General features: G+C 41.7%; 1 protein-coding gene across 4 annotated transcripts in view; it reads right to left on the bottom strand.

Annotated features, from left to right (window-relative positions):
* The window catches only part of Ranbp17 (RAN binding protein 17), a 216,685-nt gene that overhangs the window by 93,000 nt on the left and 102,548 nt on the right, over positions 1–21,137 (bottom strand). For 3 of the 4 annotated variants that reach the window (XR_006146423.1, XM_042672349.1, XM_042672352.1), the window contains exon 15: positions 6,030–6,089. The exons of the other annotated variant lie outside the window; for it this stretch is intronic. Coding sequence is in view for 2 of the 3 variants with exons in the window: in XM_042672349.1 (XP_042528283.1) it covers positions 6,030–6,089 (60 nt within the window). In the remaining variant the exon portion in view is untranslated. The remainder of the gene's footprint in view (positions 1–6,029; positions 6,090–21,137) is intronic. 4 annotated transcript variants of the gene reach the window in all.

Raw genomic sequence — 21,137 nt, 5'->3', positions numbered from 1 at the left:
TCAACACTGACACGTGGTAGTGCTTTAATCCACTCTTATCCTTGTAACTCGTGGGAACACCAGTCAACACTGACACGTGGCAGTGCTTTAATCCACTCTTATCCTTGTAGCTCGCCCGCTCCTTTTATCACCCATTAGCGTGGATTCCCATTACCCCTCTACAACTGTGTCAATGCTTTTGTCCTTAGGGATCTCTCTACGCTAGAAGGATCTGACAGTCAAGCCTGAGTACTAAGCAGGATCATTACCTCTGAAATCCACTTATCTGATCTACTGAATAGTAAATTGAAAAGCTCATTAAGAGCAACAATCTGATTTTGTTTTCACGTGTGACAGGGTCATTTAAAATCAATGTATGATTACAGCATTTCTTTTAAAAGACTCACATTTTCCGAAGCACCCTGTAGTTCTCAGAATATGTAGAATATGAAAATGTCTCCTAACATTGGGGATTTAATTATGACATAGACACAGCTAGTTTGGGGATGGGAGGTAACTTTCAGTGAAGAAATATCTACAAACTTGTTTTATCATAAAACACAAGCCAATGAAAATTTTCTACAGAAAATAATTTTAATATGATTTTAGTTTTCAACTTTTGCCACTTTACTAAAAATATTTTTTTTTATGATGGCAAGGAAAAGTGACATCTCTATATTCCTTTTAAGGAAGCTTAAGTCAGCGCAGGAATGCCAGGAGAGGAAAAAGTCACTCTCAGTTCATAGCCTCCTACCTTCTATTTCAGAACCCATTAGGATAATTTGATCATCATGAGAAACAAGCAACACTGTAAGAAGAAAAAAAGATGACAGCCAGGGGTGGTGGTACGTGCCTGTAATCTTTGCACTCAAGAGGCAGAGGCAGGAAGATGACACCTTTGAGCCAGGCTGCACTACACAGCAAGACCCTCAAATCCCCCATCACTCCCAGGAAAATAAGTCAGCAGCGGCAATAGCCCACAACAACAATCCTAGCTGCTCAGGAGGCCCAGAGCTAGAAGATCTAAGTTCAAAGCCAGCTACAGAATCTCACAGAAAAGACTGAGATTCCATGCTCAAGTAACCAGCAAAATGCTGGACTGGGGGTGCCTCAAATGGTAGAGTGCCACCCCGAGCCACACAGCCAAGCAAGAGTGAGAGGTCCTGAGTTCAAACTGAGAGAGAGGTGGGAGGGAGAGAGAGGAGGGAGAGGAGGAGAGGAGGGACAGGAAGGAGAGGTGGGAGGGAGAGAGAGGCAAGGGGAAAGGGGAGAGGGAGAAAAGAGGAGAGGAAAGAGGAGAGTAGGGGAAGAGGGAAAGAGACTAAATCATTAGATGCTCTTCAAAGATAGGATAAAGACAATGAACAAATAGAAAGCATTGTAACTAGATCTTAGCTGGCTTCAACAACCCTCTCCTCTCCTCTCCTCCAATACACCTATTCTTTACTAGATGACAAACTAACAAAGGCATAAAGACTCCCTAAGAGCAGAGATAACGCTCTTTTATCTCAACTGAGCCAATTACTTAATAAATGGCTGTTAAATGAATAAAGGTGACATTAAAATGCACATTGCGGCCAGTTTCATTTCATTCATAGTAATTTTTTTTTTTTTTTTTTGGTCAGTCGTGGGGCTTGAACTCTGGGCCTGGGCGCTGTCCCTGCACTCTTCAGCTCAAGGCTAGTGCTCTACCGCTTGAGCCACAGAGCCACTCTGGTGGTTTATTGGAGATAAGAGTCTCTCGGACTTTCCTGCCCGGGCTGGCTTTGAACCACGATCCTCAGAACTCAGCCTCCTGAGTGGCTAAGATTATAGCCACCAGCACCCAGTTGATTCATAGTAATTTTTTAATAAAAAGAAAACCTGTAAAGGCACACTTTGTTTTGAAATAACTTTTCTTTCTTACAAAGCAGTATATTTAACATCTGACTCAAAAGAAGTGAACATGAGCACACTTTTGTAATTTAGAAAGGTGTAGTTGCAGAGGCTACACATTTCTAGAAAAGCTCTTGCACAGATCAGGTAAGACTGCACTTGCTCCAAATCTTCCCAGCACGGACTGTTCCAGAACTGGCATCCACACTTGCCTATCAAAACCAGAACCCGATCCTGAGTGTTTATTTTCCATAGAATATGTTTTTCCACTTACCAGCCTATGTCCCTGGACGGCAAATGCTACCGTCTTGACAAACTTAACAAGCAGAGGCTCCGGTCCCAAAGATATCTGGATCTGAATTCTGGATCTGCCACTAACTAGAAAGACTCTGAATCTTGGCTTCCTGTCAGTAAAACAGGGAAGGATGAAGAAGAGGTACCTCCACCTACATGAAGGAGTTTTTGGAGATCCAACGTTGACCAGGAACTCAGAGCCTGGCACGTGGCGGCTCCCTGACAAGTGCTACTTCCTTTGCCATCCCCCTTCCCATCATACGCCTTCTTCACAGTAGGTGCTAAAAGTGTCAGCCAATGCCTTTTCAAGAGAAGATATTAACATAAAAATAGCAGAAAGGTCACATCACAAAGTGCCTTTCTTCAAGACATCCACATAATAAAGATAACCATCAACACAAGTAAAATCCTGAAATTCTCATTAACTCTGAAACATTTAATGTATATATTTAGTCAACAGCCTGTTGTAGCTACAGAAAATGCAGCTGTTACAAGTATAAAGCAACCTCTTCAAAATTTCATGATGGAAAACCCTAATTCTATTTCTTTCAAGACTGTTATACCTTACAAACTAAAAAAGTACACATTAATCAGTTACCCATCTCTCTAATTCCTGAAAAATTGTTAGAAATACAAGAAATTATCATTACCACACACTACAGAAGACATGCCTCTTAAAAAATTATTTTGATGTTTGTTTTCTTATCCCTCTACATTTTACTACAAAGGTTCTTTTAACTGTCAGAAAGGAGAATTTGGAAATACACACAATTTTTCAACCACTCACTACAGTGACTACTGGACTAGTCCAATAACCAATAATTGCTTCAGTGATCTTGTATACGGTTTTGAAGGGGAACCAGATTTTAAAAATGCTAAAAAAAAAAAGTAAAAACATATAAACAGCAAAAAGATATTTAGCAGTAACTTTAATTTAATAAAGAACAAGATTATATGATATGATAATTTACACAACTGTTTTCTTTTTCCCATCCTGATCCTTGATCTTGGAAGCCTGCAACATTGTTGCTAACATTCTGGGCATAACTCTGAAGAAACTAATTATATCAATCCTTAAATCTGAAGTAGATTACAGAACTGGGGAAACCCAGAATATTAGTTCCTAAAGGTTGTATGGGTATATAATGACAGTCACAGAAATTCAATAACAGCTCTCTGTGAAGAGTACTCAAAAGCACCGCACGGAACAAATTAAAAAGAACAATGAATCTCTCATTCTGTGCAAATAGGAGAATAAGAGAAACACTGGTCTATAGGTTTTCATAAGGAGTGTTATAATGAATTAAGATTTTGGATAATGGATTTTCAGAAAATTACAGTGAGTTAATACCCTTAGACTTGGTATAAATGTTTAAGACGTTATAACTCCTCAGAGAGCTTTAGCACATTGTAAGCGCACTCAATGCAAAGGGTGGTAATGCCAGCGGAGTCACCACAGAGAGTTCTGCTACCACGAGGCAACTGATACCAACTAATGACCCCAACTGTCGGGAGTTTTGTGTGTGCTGCTCCTGGGGCTTGAGCGAGTGCTCTATCACTTGACTCACAGATCCATTTCTGGCTTTTTGGTGGTTAACTGGAGATAAGAGGCTCAAGGACTTTCCTGCCCCAGCTGGCTTCAAATCACAATCCTCACCTGTCAGCCTCCTGATCAGCTAGAAATTACAAGCATGAGTCACACCAATGCCTGGCTTCAAATTGTATGAATTTTAACCTACTGTTTCAATCTATTGAAATGACTTACCAATTAAGTTTTTTTAAACATAACTTGGAAAAGCAAAATCTGACACTAAGAAGGATACAACAGAATGAAAGAAAGTATTAATATTTCTTATGAAGAGAACTATTTTCATATTTTTCTTGGATTTCAAGTGCCCTTGCGTTCAGTTCAGAACTTTCTACAGGAAAGAGCTCATCAAACTGAAGGCTGCTGGTAGCAGAGAGAGAAGGAAAAAAGAAACAGAGCATTTAACGACTTGGCTCTGAACTACTCGGGAGGTGAGGATACTAAACTCTTCCATCAGTATTTGAAGCAGACTAAAGGATCGCCACAATTAACGTCACTGCACCAAGGGAATTAATGCTGCACTCCTCTTCACTGTACACTGAATACACAAGCAGTGACACTGAATAGATCCACATTAATACTGGGTGACCAATTTTTCCATATCATATAATGTACGTTGATGAAATTCATCATCTTGTCTGTAAAAAAAAGGACACGACTGAAAGCAGGTAGAAAAAACTTTCCATGGAACTTATTTTAAAACCATGATTGTGTTGGAAATAAAGTGGAAAAGGTGAGTGATCAACTCTCCTCACTCAGACCTGGAAGACAGAATAACGTAGGAATGGAGCTCAGGCTATGGAAGTGTAAAATCAATATGAATGTTACATTTTAATTTCAGTTACATTATCTGAATCCGCCATCTGTGGTGGCCATCTTGCTAAAAAGACCTGTACCTGACAGGGCTCTTCAAGGCCTTCCCATTCTGCTTGAATAGACTATTGTATGAGAAACTTGGAGCGACCGCCCTGGCCGTGCTGGCCTGGCATTTCCTTTGCTCCACATCCTGTGGCACAAAGCATGAACTCAGCAGGCTGGGGTGCAGGTTGCCTGCTGCCTGTGATAATCCCCTTTCCCAGTAGGGGCCTCCACTGATGCATGGCTAAGAACATGCTTCCTCTTTTGCTTGCACCCAGTGGGGTTGGGCTCCAATCCAGGCTTCTAAGGAAGGTGGAAAAGTTAAAGGCTCCAGAAGCTGCCAGAGACATTTCTGGGTCAGATTTTAGATAATCACTGATTAGAAAGCGAGGTATGGGTATAGTATGAAATTGGCAAGACTGGTAATTTTGAGAGATTCTTTCCCTCCCGGCCCTAGGCCCAGATCGAAGGTCTAACTACCACCTGTTCAACAGGATCTGGCGGTTTGCCTTCCCTCCCTTTGGGGAGCCACTGACTACGGGTCTTCACCAGCATGAACCTAATGCCTCCCGACAGGCCCTCACCCGCCAAGAGGGACCCGGCTGAGGCACCGGTTACTGGTGTATCACGGGATCACAGCCTGTAGAAAGACTCCTGTGGTGCAGCCAGCTGAAAGCCAACCACAGAAGATAGAGAGTACATTTGTCTTGACACAGCTCTGCTCCTTCCTGCCGGCTGCCAATCCACTCCATGTCTGGGGCCAAGCTTCTGTTAAACTAGTCTTCTGGAGATAAAGCACCGTAAAGCACTGGGTGAATACGTGATCTCCCAAGCCCACTACAAAAGGCATTAACTATAGCGAAAGCACAAGACTATTGGGAGAAAGCCTGGCCACTAGAGGGTTTTGAGACTAACTGGAAGGAGGCATTTCAGGCATTTTAACTAATATTAGTAGTTTTTACCATACAAGCTTTACGGGACAGCGTGATTACATTTTTTGAGTATAAATGTTAATGCTGGATCAAGTTTGTGAGAGGAGGTGGCAGAGGTGGGGACCAGGGAACAAGTATCTTGTTCACTTTAATTTCCCCTGCTTCTTCAAAGTGTCAGATGGGACACCTTTCTTCTGGTTGAAGGGACAGTATATTCAAGCTTGTTCAATAACATACTAATCAAAGTGGCTGGATAATTTCGTCTCTTTCCAAGTATGAGTAACTGGCAGGGATTAGCTACAGTGAAGCAGCTGAGGCTGTTTCCACGTCTCTCCGTGCTGACTACTGACATGCAATTCTAGGGTGACACGATCTGCAAAGGTGGGGATCAAGACAAGGCACCCTGCTCGCCCCACTCCCTGCGTGCGTGAGCCTGTGTTAGGGGAGCGTGAGGCAAGCGCAAAGACCAGTGACCCCACCACCATGACCACAGCTCCACTCACCTTAACTATTTTCCAAGCCTTCTCTGGACCTCTGGATACATCACTCCTCGGGCGTATAACCTAAAAAGTACACAGTTTAGGGACCTGCCACCTGGAGGCGGGGATAAGAGCAGGAAGCCTTCCCAATCTCAGATGCAGGGAGAAAGGGCATCAGGGATTTTGTGACTGAGACCTGAAATATCCCTGAGTCTTTGGGGCTTACTCTGCAGCCATGAGACAAGGCGAGACCTACTCAAACTCTGGAAGTGACCAGACGGATTGCAGTAGGTATTTGTTTCAACAGAATTAGTGCAAGAACCCAATTACTCAAGGGTAGCCATAAAAAAAAAAAACCAACAAATTATAAATGACATTTGGCAGTTCTATTTTTTAAGAATCGCTCAATCCTGTTGTCTTCTATGACTCACTTTGCATATATAAATATGGCTAGTGGAGCTAATGATCTGAGCAGGTCAGGTCACCTTCTGATGGAATTTTAGTAAATTCACTTCTGACCACTGAATCTAATTCAAACCCTCTGAGAGGCACCCCGAGCTGTAAGGACAGTGGGTGTTAAGACAAACTCTATGACCCTATCTCTACTTTTAACTTTTTTATTTTGTTCATACATGTTTCCTAGGAATGTAATTCTATTTCTCTTTCTACGGTGCCGTTCTGAAACTATGTCTCAGTTCCTGTATCCAAAACAACCTCTGTATTTTCTTTCTAAGCGTAAGCTGCACTTCTACAATACAAAACAAAACTCTCAAGGAAACCATGATGACAAGAATGGAGAAATAATGCCCCAAGGAATGAAAACAAGGTGTAACTCACTTCATTTATATTTGACTGCTGTGCTGTCTACTTTTCCTCATCATCTTAAATTCTACTAAAAATGTTTCTTTGCACCATTCAGTTTCTCTCATGTCACTAGTTTAATTAACAAAAACTTTTAATTTGATCCAAATGCAACCCAGAGTTCATTCTATGATGGTCCATGAATTCCCTTATGTACATCTACAATGTATGTAAAAGCCCAAATGATAGATGAAGGCATTACATCGTTACTCAGGAAGCATTATTTTTCTCTTAGAAAGACAAAAATGAGCAAAGTTATTGCTGTTATTTTAGGTAGCCTGAACCAGGAAGAAGCCCAGGCTGTACTGTAGTGCCATCCAAGTGAGGGCAGCACAGTAGAAGGTAGTTAGGGTCCCATACTGGCTAATAAGCAGGCATGCCCACAAACACTTTAACCATGCCTCTAGCCTTTTTCTTTTTGCCTTCACTATTTTGGAAGTGAGGTTTCCTTTGACGCTGGGCTGGCCTGGGCCGTGGCCCTTCTCCTTATGCTTCTTCGAGAGGCTGGGGTGACCGGTGTGCGGCACTGTGCCCAGGCACCGCGCCTCCCTGTGCTGGGTTAGCACGCGTAGACCCCACCCTCAGACACTCAGGCGGAGTCTCTTGAACTTGGTGGATCATGACCTCCCTACCTCTGCATTCCTAAGCAGCTGAAATGACAGGCTTGAGCCACCTTGCCTAGCTTCCCAGGAGGCATTCTAGCCTATCTAACACAAGGTGTGGCAGTTAACAACCATTTAATAAAGGATTTTTTACTTAATGAATTAATTTTGTAACCCTAGTTATTCCATTTCTTACATTCTCAAATTTCCTCATTTGCATGCTTTAAGCAACAGTGAAGCAAAGAGTTAGTTAGTATTCTTTAGCGAAGCACTGGTAACTTACACCTGTAATTCTAGCCACTCAGGAAGCTGAGATATGAGGATCTTGGTTCAAAGCCAGCCCAATCAGACAAGTTCCAGACTCCCTTTCTGCAACTAACTAGCAAACAGCCAGAACTCGAGGCCTGGATCAGCTGGCAGGCACAGCCATGAGTGGCAGCGCTGGGCGAAAGCACAGGCCCAGCGCCCTCGCCTCCCGTGCGCGGCCCTCCATCACTGACTAGGCCTTTACCTAGTTGAGACTGTGACGTCTAAGAACAGTGGGGTTCTGCCATTCAGCAATTCTGAGTAAGTCATAAGCCCTCTGGATCTTAGTTTCTTCAATCACACAATGAGGATGCTCACAGGGTCTCATTTATGGTTTGTTTGAAATGATTCATTTACAAGGTCCGCACAGGGGGCTGTGGTTCCCTAAATACCAGCTACTGTTACTATGGGCACACACCAAGGTGACAGTGCCTCTTTGTGGATTAAATGCTGGAAAACAGATACATGTTCTAAACTGACATGTGAACAGCGTCAGTAATTGTTAAATAAGAATGCCTAGAGGGAAGAGAGTTTAGTGAAGGGAGCCCAACAGCATGTTTTTGTAATGGGTCAAGTCTCTCAATACTTCAAAGAGCCGGGAAAGGCGATGGCAAAGGCGTGTGGCAGCTGGTGCTGTTCACCCCAAGGGCTCATCTGCTTCCCCCGAGTTCCCAATTCTGAAGCCCCGTCCTCATTTTATGAGTCATCTTACTTTCCAGTTCCATCTCCACTCCAAGTTTTCAACTTACTCAGCAAGCTGTTGTTTTATATTCCCATGTTCAATAAATTAGCAAAGCCTTCTCAATTCAGATCAATGAGTCAATCCAGTTCTCCAAGGTTTGGGTTTTTTTGGTTGTTGTTGTTTAAAATGAGGCTTGAACTCAGGGCCTGGGTGCTGTCCCCAAGCTTTTACGCTCAAAGCTAATGCTATAGCACTTGAGTCACAACTCCAGTTCTCTGTGTGTGTGTGTGTGTGTGTGTGTGTGTGAGAGAGAGAGAGAGAGAGAGAGAGAGAGAGAGAGAGAGAGAGAGAGGAGAGAGAGAGAGAGAGAGGGAGGGAGGGAGGAAGGGAGGGAGAGAGGGAAGGAGGGAGAAAGGGAGAAGGAGAGAGAGGAGAGAAAGAGAAAGAGAGAAAGAAACAGAAGGGGAAGGGAGAGGGGGGGAGGGAGAGAAGAGAGAGAGAGGTTAATTGGAAATACACGTTCCGCAGACTTTCCTGCCTAGGATGGCTCCTTCTGAGTAGCTAGGATTACAGGCCTGAGCCACTGGTGCCTGGATCTCTAAGTTTTTAAAATTAAGATTTTACTAAGTCCGTTTTAGTTTTACTGAATACAGACAGACAAGGGGTTCTAGCACACCATCATTAGAGCTTTAGATGATTAAGAGTTTGTGTGGTGGGCCTCCAGGGGAAGTCTTTCACAGCAAGAACTGAAAGTGCTGCCTTCTATACTACATATAAATTACTGGCCTCATGTTCTGAGTCAGTTTTTTTATTCTAGCATGGGTTATATCACCAATCTAGGATCTAGATTAGTCCTCTTGTGACATATGACTACTACAAGAAGAAGTCCAATTGGTAGCTGCAGAAATGAGCTTTATCCTTGGGAAATAATACAGGCATAAAGTTGATGAGGTAGTCTTACTAATGATCATTTTCTGAAGACTGAACTCATGCCGAAACACATCTATAGCAATTTGACACAGTGAAAGCAAAGTAGGCTCAGAGTAAGATGCTTTCTTTGAAACCCAGGGCCCACCACTGAGCAGCGTTTTCACTTCTCTGAAATTCTGTTCATATTTTGTAAAATAAAGAGAATCACATCTATGAAATAGAAGACTAAATGATAAAAAGTAATAGATAACTCAGTTCAGTAAAGAGCTTAAGCAAAAGTAGAAAACCAGTGCAGGTTTTGATTAAGGCTGGAGAGAAATGAATTTTCTTATTCATTTCCCATAATATGCTAGCTAAAAATACAGAATATGAAACTTACAGCCTAGATAATTTTTTACGATGCAATACCTCAAACATTCCCATGACTGAAGAGGGCCATGCGTTAGTGAGAAGTGGCTGTGCTTTGTGGGCAGGGGTGGTATTACAGCCCATGTCGGATAAAAGTAGACAGCTGCGTGCTTTAGTAAGTCAGCCAAATGGACCAGGAGCAAGCACAGAAAGAGGTGGTCAGAAAACTTGGGGATGAGAAAAGACTGAGTGCCCAAAAAATGAAAGGGGGTGAGTTAGTTGAGTTTAAAACAAAATTTAAGAATGCAAGTCTGAGCAAACATCAGGCCACCCGTACACCAAGGTGTTTAGTATACTTCTGCGTATGTATACCTTCCTAACTTCCCAATTAAAAAGCTTCCAATTAAACTTATTGGGTGTGAGAGATTTTTTCATGGAAATGTATTTCCAAATTTTTAACGGGAATCAATCAGAGAATAGAATTCACATGGGAAAAACTTGTTTTAAAGCCAAATTGCTTAAACACATTTATTCAGTGAAGCAAGGGGTGCCGGCACTGGGAGTCTTACAGGCCTAGGGGAGAACAAAATCCCAGTAAGCATGCCAAATGTGTTTTTATATTTCAAGACTCCTTCAACAGAAACATTATGGGAAGATAAAAATTAGGAAAACACTGAACTTAACTAATGTAAAATGTTGAAAAATGTTTTGCATTTATGCTTTATCACCACGCGCCTTTTCCACATTTGTCCCAAGGCAGCAGATGAGGCTCTGTATTTATTCACCACTGCTAATACTAGCAACTGGAACATGCTCTTTGGCAAGGCAGAAATAAGATAATTGTTCAACATAGGCTGGCTCTTCAGAAATACTGGAAGCATTGCCTGTAATTATAGACATCTGTCACTGCTAGGCACTCAGTACTAACCCTGACATCAATATACAACCATAGCACTAAACTGCCTGCAGGCACAGCAGTGGAGACCAGATACGCCAGGCAGGCAATCATCTGCCTCATCCAAACTATCTGTCAAAGGTTCCCAACCACAAATAGCTCTTACATTTTGTATCCTTAGGATAATAAGTTGATTTATTTTAGATTCTCCAATATTTACAGTCTAGGCTATCTACTAAAATAAAGAAACAAAACGTATGGCTAATGGAGGCAGTAACTGTTCACAGTCATCATAAAAGGTCATAGCTCAGCCCTGAGTGTGAAAACTGACGGAGCTCTACCATGTGCTATCATACAGAGGTTTCCGTTTGTAGAGGCAATTATCTTCAACAGCAATTCAAAGTGGTAAATGCAATCTTTCATCACCAAGTACACTGCCACAGTGACTTAACCGAAGGGCTCATATTTTAAAGTTCTTTTTTTGACACATACAGGTAACTCTCAACACTGAATACAGTAGAATGCAAATGGTTAATTAGGGCTTAGTTTTACATATAGTATCTTATCTGGCAACATATTTTACATATACAAATAATGCGATATCTAAAAACTAGACAAAGTTATTGAAGGATAAAATACTGGATGAATAAGTGAGTGGATACATAATCTGGTTGTACGTCAAACTTATTGAAATATTTTTACACATGCACATTCATATTGTGAAAAGCCCAAAGACACTGCAGCGTTAACTGTTACTTTTTTTTTTTTAAAGTAGCCTTGGAAGCACATTGTACATCATTAGACATTCAGGTTAATTAGAAATAAAGACTCTCACAATCATCATAATGTGTTACTAAAAACTCAGGTATTTTTTGGTCTGATCACGACTGCCTATACTAAAGAAAAACTATTAATTACTGACAGACAGTTAGCTTACAAGTGAGCTGCATTTTAAAAACCTCCTTTAAAATACAATCGCTAAATGCCTTACAGTGCTGTAATGTGAGACAGGTTCAAATCTTATTACTTCACTGAAATTAAAACCTAAGTTTTAATACTGTTCAAGTCGAACAATGATTCCACACTTTATTGCTTTTGAAATCCCTTGATGATCATAGGAAAAAATGCCCCGGAGAAAAAAAAAGGCTGTTTTTGATAAACAGAAAATACAGTTTGCACTCTTAGCCTCTTTGTCATCACAAAAAAAGGATTTAATGCCAATTCTTTAAAAAAAGACTTTTTCCCCACAAAATGTGCACCTTGTGTGCCATTTGTAAAATCAGTTCACTTTCTTTTATTTATTACTGCAGCGCGGCAAGGCAATAAAGAAGCTACCGATAGCTAATAAATTACACGCCTTTTAAAACAATCCTCTTGCTACAAGAACATGTAGCTACAAAGGCTTACATTTACATGGTACATCATATGAAATGTCTGCATTTGTGTACTATTAACCATTCGGGCAAATTATGGACTTTTACCAAATAGCTGCCTAGAAAAACAATAAAGTGATTCACACATGTTCAAGACATAAAACAAAGGCTGTTCAAAAATAAGCTATGAGTATTTTCTAAAGCTCCTCCAAAATTCATTTAAAAATGTTTGGACAATATATTTCACATGTCAAAAATGGTATTTAAGGATTTCTAATAGGTTCAATTTAAATTTTATTCAATTACCAAGAATGAAGAACTAATCTATTTTCCTAGTATCATAGAGTCATTGAAAAAAATCATAGCTCCTGAAACAAACTACACAAGGCAAGATTATAGGGTATAAGGTGAAATTCCCCAGTTCTGTCTCTTAATATTACATGCATAAATATCTCTATATATCTATCTTTGGGAAAACACAGGAACTTAGTTATGCTTTTAAAAACATTCACATTAAACATGTTTTGCTGTTATAATCTTGCTTGCCCCCTCCCCCCAATATTTACCTACCCTCAAGAACTGCTCTATGAGAACCTTACTTTATGAGAGTAAGTTGTTTATTTTCTTTTCTGGCTAGTAATGCACAGATGAGTTCTGGAATATCTATACACCAATTCCAGGATTAAGTTGTTAAATTAATCAAGGTCAGAACATATTTATGAGGTAATGTATTGCTTTTTATTATTAATTTCCTCCATTTCCTGTAATAGCTATCATAGCTGTGGCTTTTTGCTTCATACCTACAAAATTTCAACTTTGTTCAATTATGCATGATGAACAATGCTTCCATTTTTCAAAGCACAAACAACTTTGTTCCATTTCATCTTTACTACCAGACAATAATCCACTAGATAAAAAAATTTATATTTTGTAGCACTCCATTTCTTCACTCAGAATTCTTTTTCTCTCTTTATGTGGAGATCAGCTTGATTACTATAATACGTAGGAATTCATAAGAGATGTTTTTGAAGGTTACAATGAAGTAAGTTTATTTCATAATAGCAATCCCGACTGTAATAAGTAATAATAGTCTGTAACATTTCTATATATGTAAGGGAAATTCTGGCTTATTTCCTAATTTGCTTTTTCTTCTTGTGATAAGTATTCATGCTTGCTGCAATCACAACCATTTCTCATTTTATTGTTGTAAATAATGATAACATTCTCAATTAACAATTGAGAAAAATGTTTATTTTCTCTATGATTCGCATCTCTCTCTTCTGTCTTACTCATAAAATTGTTTTAAGTCTTTAGTGGAGCTGAGGGACAGTGGCTTCTACCTGTAATCCTAGCTACTCTGGAGGCTGAGACATGAGAACTGCAATTCGAAACTAGCCCAGGCAGGAAAGTCAGAGTCTAGTTAACCACCAAAAAGCTGGAAGTGGTGCTATGGCTCAAGCGGACGAGCTCTAGCCTTGAACACAAAGGTTCAGACAAAGTATCTCAGGCCTTGAGTTCAAGCCTCAGTACTGGAGCGCACATGCATAGACCGACAGACAGACAGACAGACAGACAGACAGACAGACAGACAGACAGACAGACACACACACACACACACACACACACACACACACACACACACACACACACACAATCTTTAATGGGAAGGTCCGTCATTGTATTCTTCTTCTTGGACCATTAGGAATATGCATTCAAAGCAGGTATGACTGGGTCTCACTAACTTTATATTTTAGATAGGAAAAATCGAAATAATGGTTAGATGTCTTCTCATTGTTACATAGTGGAATGACTTTTCTCAATCTGCCTTACAGTTTGCTGTTTGACACTGTTGCTTCTTAGCTACTAGGGAAAAAAATGTATTTACTTTCACTAACTATGGTAGAATAAATCCACATTAAACCCTCTATTGGGTGCTATTTCATTTAATGCATGGAAAATAACCTTGAATTATAGTTAGCTCTCTCTACCCAAGGGGAAACAGTAGGTGGTACTTGTTGGTGCCAAGTGAGATAGGTGGGAGAATTCATTTATTATACTAATTATCTTTATAGAAGACACAAACTATTCAGTCTGTTGTCAACTTTGTGAACTTGGTAAGCATTAGGATTTGTGATTGTGAATGGGAAAGAGGGAATCGCAAAGCTGAACTCTGTTCTCTTTATGCTTCCACATACAACCTTTGCTACTACCTCATGTGTTTCTGTCACACAGGAGAGTGAACGGCGGCAAGGGGAGCCCTAGGGGCTTGGGGATCAGCCTCTGGCTGGCTTTCCTGTAGATGGTTCTACAAGTTCACATTGTACTGCTGCCACCCGCGGCCTCGCCACACTGAGCAACACGCACCTGCTGGCTCTGGGTTCCCGGCCTGTCAGCCACGGCACGGCTCCCCTCCCTGAGTTGGCCCTGAGTTCCACTGATCAGAATGCCCTAGATAGCCAAGTTTATTTCCAATGTTTTTAAAATATTAAAAATGCTTGTTACTGATCTAGTTGAAAATAGTAATGTTACAGCCGGTATAACAACCCTCTTTTGATTTATAATCCTTAAAAAAACTGAACTAGTTCCAACCAGTGTTGGCTAGTTTCAACACACTGTCTCCTAGTAAGACACTGTGCTAATCAATGACATCTATTTCAGAGAAATAACTAGAATCAGAAAATTTCTTTTTGTAACCATATAATCTTACTACTTCACCCAACCTGATCCATGTCCAATCAAGTTAAAAAATATTTTGCGATCTAGCATTGCCCTAGTAATGCTGATATGTATAAAATATGTGTGCACACGGGCGCACGCACGCACACACACACTTTTCTCAAGAATAGCAAACTTTGCAAAGAAAATAAGGATAAAAGAGTACAAAATACTCAAGGAGTAAGCTCTGGAATTGAAGTTCACTGGATTAGAGATAGAGCAAAGATCAACCCTTGTGTAGGACACTTTCTGTCTATATACTTACAGTTGTATTATTTTCTTGTAGAATTGGGAGTTAATAACACCTTTGTTATAAGACTGTTTTGAGGCTTACAAAATATGGATTTAAGAAACTTGTTACAGGGTCTGGCAGATGATAACCAAACGAATGCTAGCATTATCATTATTATTTACCTAAGGTTTAAAAACTGTCAGTGTGCATACCTGAATAGAAAATTTAAGTAAAGGACTCATCTGTGTATGGTATAAGGAGCTACATAATCCAAGCAGAAGATGCCAGGAGTCAGAATGGTAGCAGGATATTGTGAGTCAGAATGGTAGCAGGATATTGTGGGAACTAAAACCGGATGGTAGGTGGAGCTACACCATGAAGAACCATAAAGGCTTAATGTGGCAAGCAGTAGAAGGGTCTCCACAGAGAAGTCCTAAGACCCAAGTGCTCTTCAGCTCTTCTCTATGTCTGGGCCAAGCCCTGCTGCTCAGCCTCTGCTGCGGAGACCCTGTGCTCTTCTCTGATAGTCTGGGCTTCATGGACATTTTGTGCTCTGGAGTTTTACTCCTCTCTGTTTTCCACTGGCAATCTCCATTTTCCACCCTCCACCCTCATATACCTACCTATTCCTTGGGGCCGTCCATATGCTCATAAAGTTCAATTGCGTGTGTACCAAGAGGCCTCAGATCCCTTTCCCTTTGGGGAAAGGCCCTGGCATACCAGGGGCATAGAGGAAATTATGAATACCCCCATTAATTGTGTCAGTTCAGTGGCTTATCTAGTCATTATTGACTCTTACTAGGATGCCAATGAATTGCCCTCTGATAATAATTACTCATTTCAAAAGGCCAGAAAGGCAGCCTAGATATTGTCATCTTTTTTTTAGCCAGTCTTTGTGTGTGTGGGTGGTAGTGGTGGTGTGATATATGTGTGTGTGTGTGTGTGTGTGTGTGTGTGTGTGTGTATGTGTGTGTGTGTGTGTGTGTGTGTGTGCCAGTCCTGGAGCTTAAACCCTGGGTACTGCCCTTGAACTTTTTTGCTCAAGGCTGGCACTTTACCACTTAAGCCACAGCTCCACTTCAGTTTTTGGGTGGTTAAACGGAGTAAAAATCTTACAGACTTTCCTGTCCAAGCTGGCTTTGGACTGTCCATGATCCTGAGATCCCAGCACTGGTTTGATAAAGAAATCTTTAATGTATGGACTTATTAAGCTTATTTATTTTCAGTTTATGCCATTGCTTGGAAAAACAAGCTCCGTAAGTTTTCCTGTCCACCACAGAAGCAGAAGCTCTTCTTATTACCCCTGAACTTAAAATGGACTTAAGAAGAGGTCTGAATTTAAATGTTCCCGAAACTGCCACAGTTGAAGAAGATCCCGACACCAACATCAAAACCTCTGACCTTCGCTTGAGTATTTAACACTGTAGGCCCGACGGACTTACAGAAATAATGTTGATTTCTACGGGCTGTATGCAAGCTCTGCCCTACATGTGAAGTGTGGGCACAGATGGTATCGACTGATGCCGCTGACTGAGCTTCTTCTGCCTGCTGCTCCTGTGGGGCTGGTGTGCGGTGAGGAAGAGCTAAAATGACTGTCGCCAATACAGCTACTTGAGTCTGACTCTAACCCTTGAAAGGCTGAGTAAATCCTGTTAACCACACCTTGTTCCTTTTGTTTCTTAAGTGTTTTTAAAAACTTTGAAAGCAAAAGCAGCACAGACCCAGTGCTAAAAAGTTTCCAAAGATGAGAGAAGAGACTAACATGTCCATAGACTATCAGGGGCTAGACAGGAGCCAGGAACTTTGCTGAGCAGATTAAGCAGGTACACTTCAACTAGTCCATAGACTGTCAGGGGCTAGACAGGAGCCAGGAACTTTGCTGAGCAGATTAAGCAGGTACACTTCAACTAGTCCATAGACTGTCAGGGGCTAGACAGGAGTCAGGAACTTTGCTGAGCAGATTAAGCAGGTACACTTCAACTAGTCCATAGACTGTCAGGGGCTAGACAGGAGTCAGGAACTTTGCTGAGCAGATTAAGCAGGTACACTTCAACTAGTCCATAGACTATCAGGGGCTAGACAGGAGTCAGGAACTTTGCTGAGCAGATTAAGCAGGTACACTTCAACTAGTCCATAGACTATCAGGGGCTAGACAGGAGCCAGGAACTTTGCTGAGCAGATTAAGCAGGTACACTTCAACTAGTCCATAGACTATCAGGGGCTAGACAGGAGTCAGGAACTTTGCTGAGCAGATTAAGCAGGTACACTTCAACTAAAAAAAATCGTATGCTTTCTTGATTTCTGAGGTAGAAATTTTCTGCCACGGACTACGTCAGATAGTCAGAGAAACCAAAGTTCGAATATCTTTAATTTTAAATGAGAACCTGAACAGATTTCTCAACTTCTTTGAGACTCCTTTTCATCATCTAAAGAATTAGGAATATAACATCTACCTTGCCATGATACAGACAGCAGTCTACTAATGTGGGAAAAGTGTCTACTATAGTACTTGTTTTCCAACAGGTATTTTAGAACTACCAAACATGTGTTATATTGAGAAGAAAAGTTATGTGTCTAGAAACAATTGAACCTATAAAGAATAAAGACCTTTCATTAAATTGTCAGTGCTTTTGAAAAAAAGAATAGATATGCAGAGTATCATTTACAATCATCACTGTGCATCTGTTGCTAGTATGTTATACTATGGTCAAATATCTATTAAGCAACTTAAATTGTAATGTCTGGGAATAAGCAACCAGAAAGGCAGAAAACACTGTAACTGCATCACATACCCTACACTGTACTTAAATCTTTCTAAAACTCAAGATGGATGGCAGCAGGTAGGGAGAACATAAAAGCAGATGGTTAGGACAGTCTGAATACAAAAAAGCAGGTGCTTAGCCAAACAGAAGCATTTGCCAGTTGCTGCACTGCTGGTTCTGATCCCACGTCTGGCTTGCCCTCCCTACCACCCCACCTCTGCTCATGGAGGCTCATCAGACGCACGGAGACGAGGGTGGAGACTCAGCCTGCAAACCCAGAACTGACCACGGACACAGCGATCCGCGGGCGCGGGGTTCGCTCACTGCTTTAAATGGAGAGGTGTGGAAATCTGTATCGTTCTTCACAATCAAGACACTCCTTGGCTTTAAGACCATTATTTTTAAAAGAGCACAATAAAAGGTCATTAAGGTCGAACTCAAAGAAAACATTTATAAAGATAGATGTAAACTAGCTCAAAGCTTAAACCCTGTCTTCAGATTAAATACTATGGTGTTCAATAAAAGAATAAATTAATATAAATTAGCTTCTAGAAATAGAAAGCAATCAGTATGTTTGCTACATGAAGAACCAAACGACACATTATGTGTCAACACCACACACTTCTGTTGGGTCTCTGAACAGACTAGAGATTTCTTTTTTTTTTTTTTTTTTTTGGGTCTGGTCGTGGGGTCTGAACTCTGGTCCTGGGCACTGTCCCTAAGCTCTTCAGCTCAAGGCTAGCACTCTACCACTTGAGCCACAACGCCACTTCCGGCTTTTTTCTTATGTGGTGCTAAGGAATGGAACCCAGGGCCTCGAGCATGCAAGGCAAGTGCTCTACCACTGAGCCACCTTCCCAGCCCCAGACTAGAGATTTCTAAGGAGATTATGACATAGTGCAGCATGAGGCTAGGAGCATTAACTCACCTGCCGGGGACACTAGACACAAAGAATGCACTGCCTGTCCAGTTCAGACCCCTGCTCGGTGTGCACTGGCAGTAGAAAAAGCTATAACTATTTCTGGAAAAATAATCATTATTATTTTAGTGTTTTTCAAAATTAGTTTTATGTAGTATGGGATCTGTAGTTTTGCAGTATGGGATTTTTTGGGGAAAATGTGTGTGTGTGTGTAAAACTACTTGGCACTTTAGTGGAAAAAATGAGTATTGATCCAAACTTCAATGAGCAGAATGTATGAGATCCAGGACATCTCCAAAGGGATCAAGTATGCCAAGAGGAAATGCTGGTAGATGTCAAATTAGGAAAGAGAAGGTGCAGAAGGCCATGGGAGATCAGATGATTTTTATGGAGGTAGAGTCAGCACAGAGAGCTAGAGAGCTTGTACCTAGGTAGCTAAGGCCCATGTCAGAGTTACTTCATTCTGTGAGGAGAGAAGCAAGCATTTATGAATGAAGCTTAAACCCATGCATAAAGTTCCAAAACAGAAGTTCATAACGAATGACATTCCTTCTCTAGACAATTTTTTTTGGGAGTCTGGTCATGGGGCCTGAACTCTGGGCCTGGGCGCTGTCCCTTAGCTCTTCAGCTCAAGGCTAGCGCTCTAGCCCTTGAGCCACAGCACCACTTCTGATTTTTTTTTCTTTTTGCTTATGTGGTGCTGAGGAATCGAACCCAGGGCCTCATGCTTGCAAGGCAAGCGCTCTACCACTGAGCACCTTCCCAGACCTCTAGACAATTATTTTTTGCTATTGTTGTTTAACCTTTTCCACAACAAAAAGTCTTACCCCATGTGCACTGAGCCTTTTGAGCATGACGTGTCTTCTGTCACCTGTTTTGTGCATGTCACAGCACCTTGGTCTTTACCCCAAGTTCAAGTGACTACCTTCCCACCTCACTCCAGTGCTTGGGGTGAACAGTAAGAGAAGAGAAATCTCGGGGGCATTTCTGTACCATGGTGATAGGTAAGATTTCATGAGATTCTTTTTTTTTTTTTTTTTTTTTTGGGTCCGGTCGTGGGGCCTGAACTCTGGGCCTGGGCACTGTCCCTCAGCTCTTCAGCTCAAGGCTAGCGCTCTACCACTTGAGCCACAGCGCCACTTCTGGCTTTTTCTGCTTATGTGGTGCTGAGGAATCAAACCCAGGGCCTCGAACATGCAAGGCAAGTGCTCTACCACTGAGCCACCTTCCCAGACCCTCATGAGATTCTTGCAAGGAATACGAAAAATATGAAATGTTTGGTACAGCTTTTTATAGGTGACTAATACATACTAATTCTTCCTCCTGGGAAACTATTATACACACATGCATTTTCTTCCAAAAAGCTATCCTGTGGGGAAGTGGCGCTGTGGCTCAAGTGGTAGAGCACTATCCTTGAGCTGAAGCGCGGAGGGTCAGTGTCCAGGCCCAGACTTCAAGCCCCGCTACTGACCCAAAAAAAAAAAAAAAGGCCACTTTACTAATTAAATAATTAAGGCAATTATGTCTTTTCCTTGCCATTTTTTGAGAAAAGAAAGGTACTTTACAACTGCATGGAAATGTAATTTTTGAGGAAGAAAATATAGGGCTTATTCCTAAGAGCCACACAGACTTTGGGAAACAGATATGACACGTATTTCAGGCTTAGTCCCACTTAAAATTGTATTGCTGTCACGACCAGCCTTTAGCGTGACACTTCGTGAGGCGACGCTACTGGTTCTTGCTTCTCACACAATCATCCTGCATTGCTATGGTGACGTGGCATTTCTACCAAGTGCTGGTGGCTCATGCTTACAGACTTAGCTAGCTACTCAGGAGTCTGGGGTCTGAGGATCACAGTTTGAAGCCAGCCTCAGCACACAAATCTGAGAGACTCATCTGCAATGAATCAGCAAAATGCAAGAGTGGAGCTGTGGCTCCAGTGGTAGAATGTCAGCCTTAACTGGAAAAAGGCAAGTGAGAGCATGAGGCCCCAAGCTCCAGCCACAGCACCAACACACGCAGGCAAGCACACACACTTATTTTTGCTAGAACCAGAACATCCTAGCTGGGCACCAGCGACGTCAGCTTGCAATCCTGGCTAGCTGGGAACACGAGTCTTGGTGGATGGGGCTTCGAGACCAGCCCACTTCTCAGCCCACAGCTGAGTACAGTGGCATGTGCCGGCTGACCCAAGCCACCTGGGAGGCTGAGGCTGGGAGAGCCCAAGCCCAGCAGAAAAGTTCTCAAAACTCCATCTCCATAGGGTTCGGCTGAACCTGGTGGAGAGCGCCTGTGATCTCAGAGATAATGAGAGGCCTATCTCGGACAGATCACAGCACAGGTGCCCACCAGAAGTGAGACCCTGCCTCAAAATGATCAATGATAAACAGGCTGGAGGCGTGGCGCAAGTGGTAGAGAGCAGGCTGAGTAAGCATGCGGTTCTGAGGCCAACCCACTATAATCTCAAACAAGAATAAAGTGCCAAAGTTCCCAAAAGGGCTGCTGAG

The sequence above is a fragment of the Dipodomys spectabilis genome, unplaced genomic scaffold (assembly GCF_019054845.1).
Source record: "Dipodomys spectabilis isolate Male_0828 unplaced genomic scaffold, ASM1905484v1 ptg000699l, whole genome shotgun sequence".
NCBI lineage: Eukaryota > Metazoa > Chordata > Mammalia > Rodentia > Heteromyidae > Dipodomys > Dipodomys spectabilis.
This window is presented reverse-complemented; position numbering and strand designations above follow the sequence as displayed.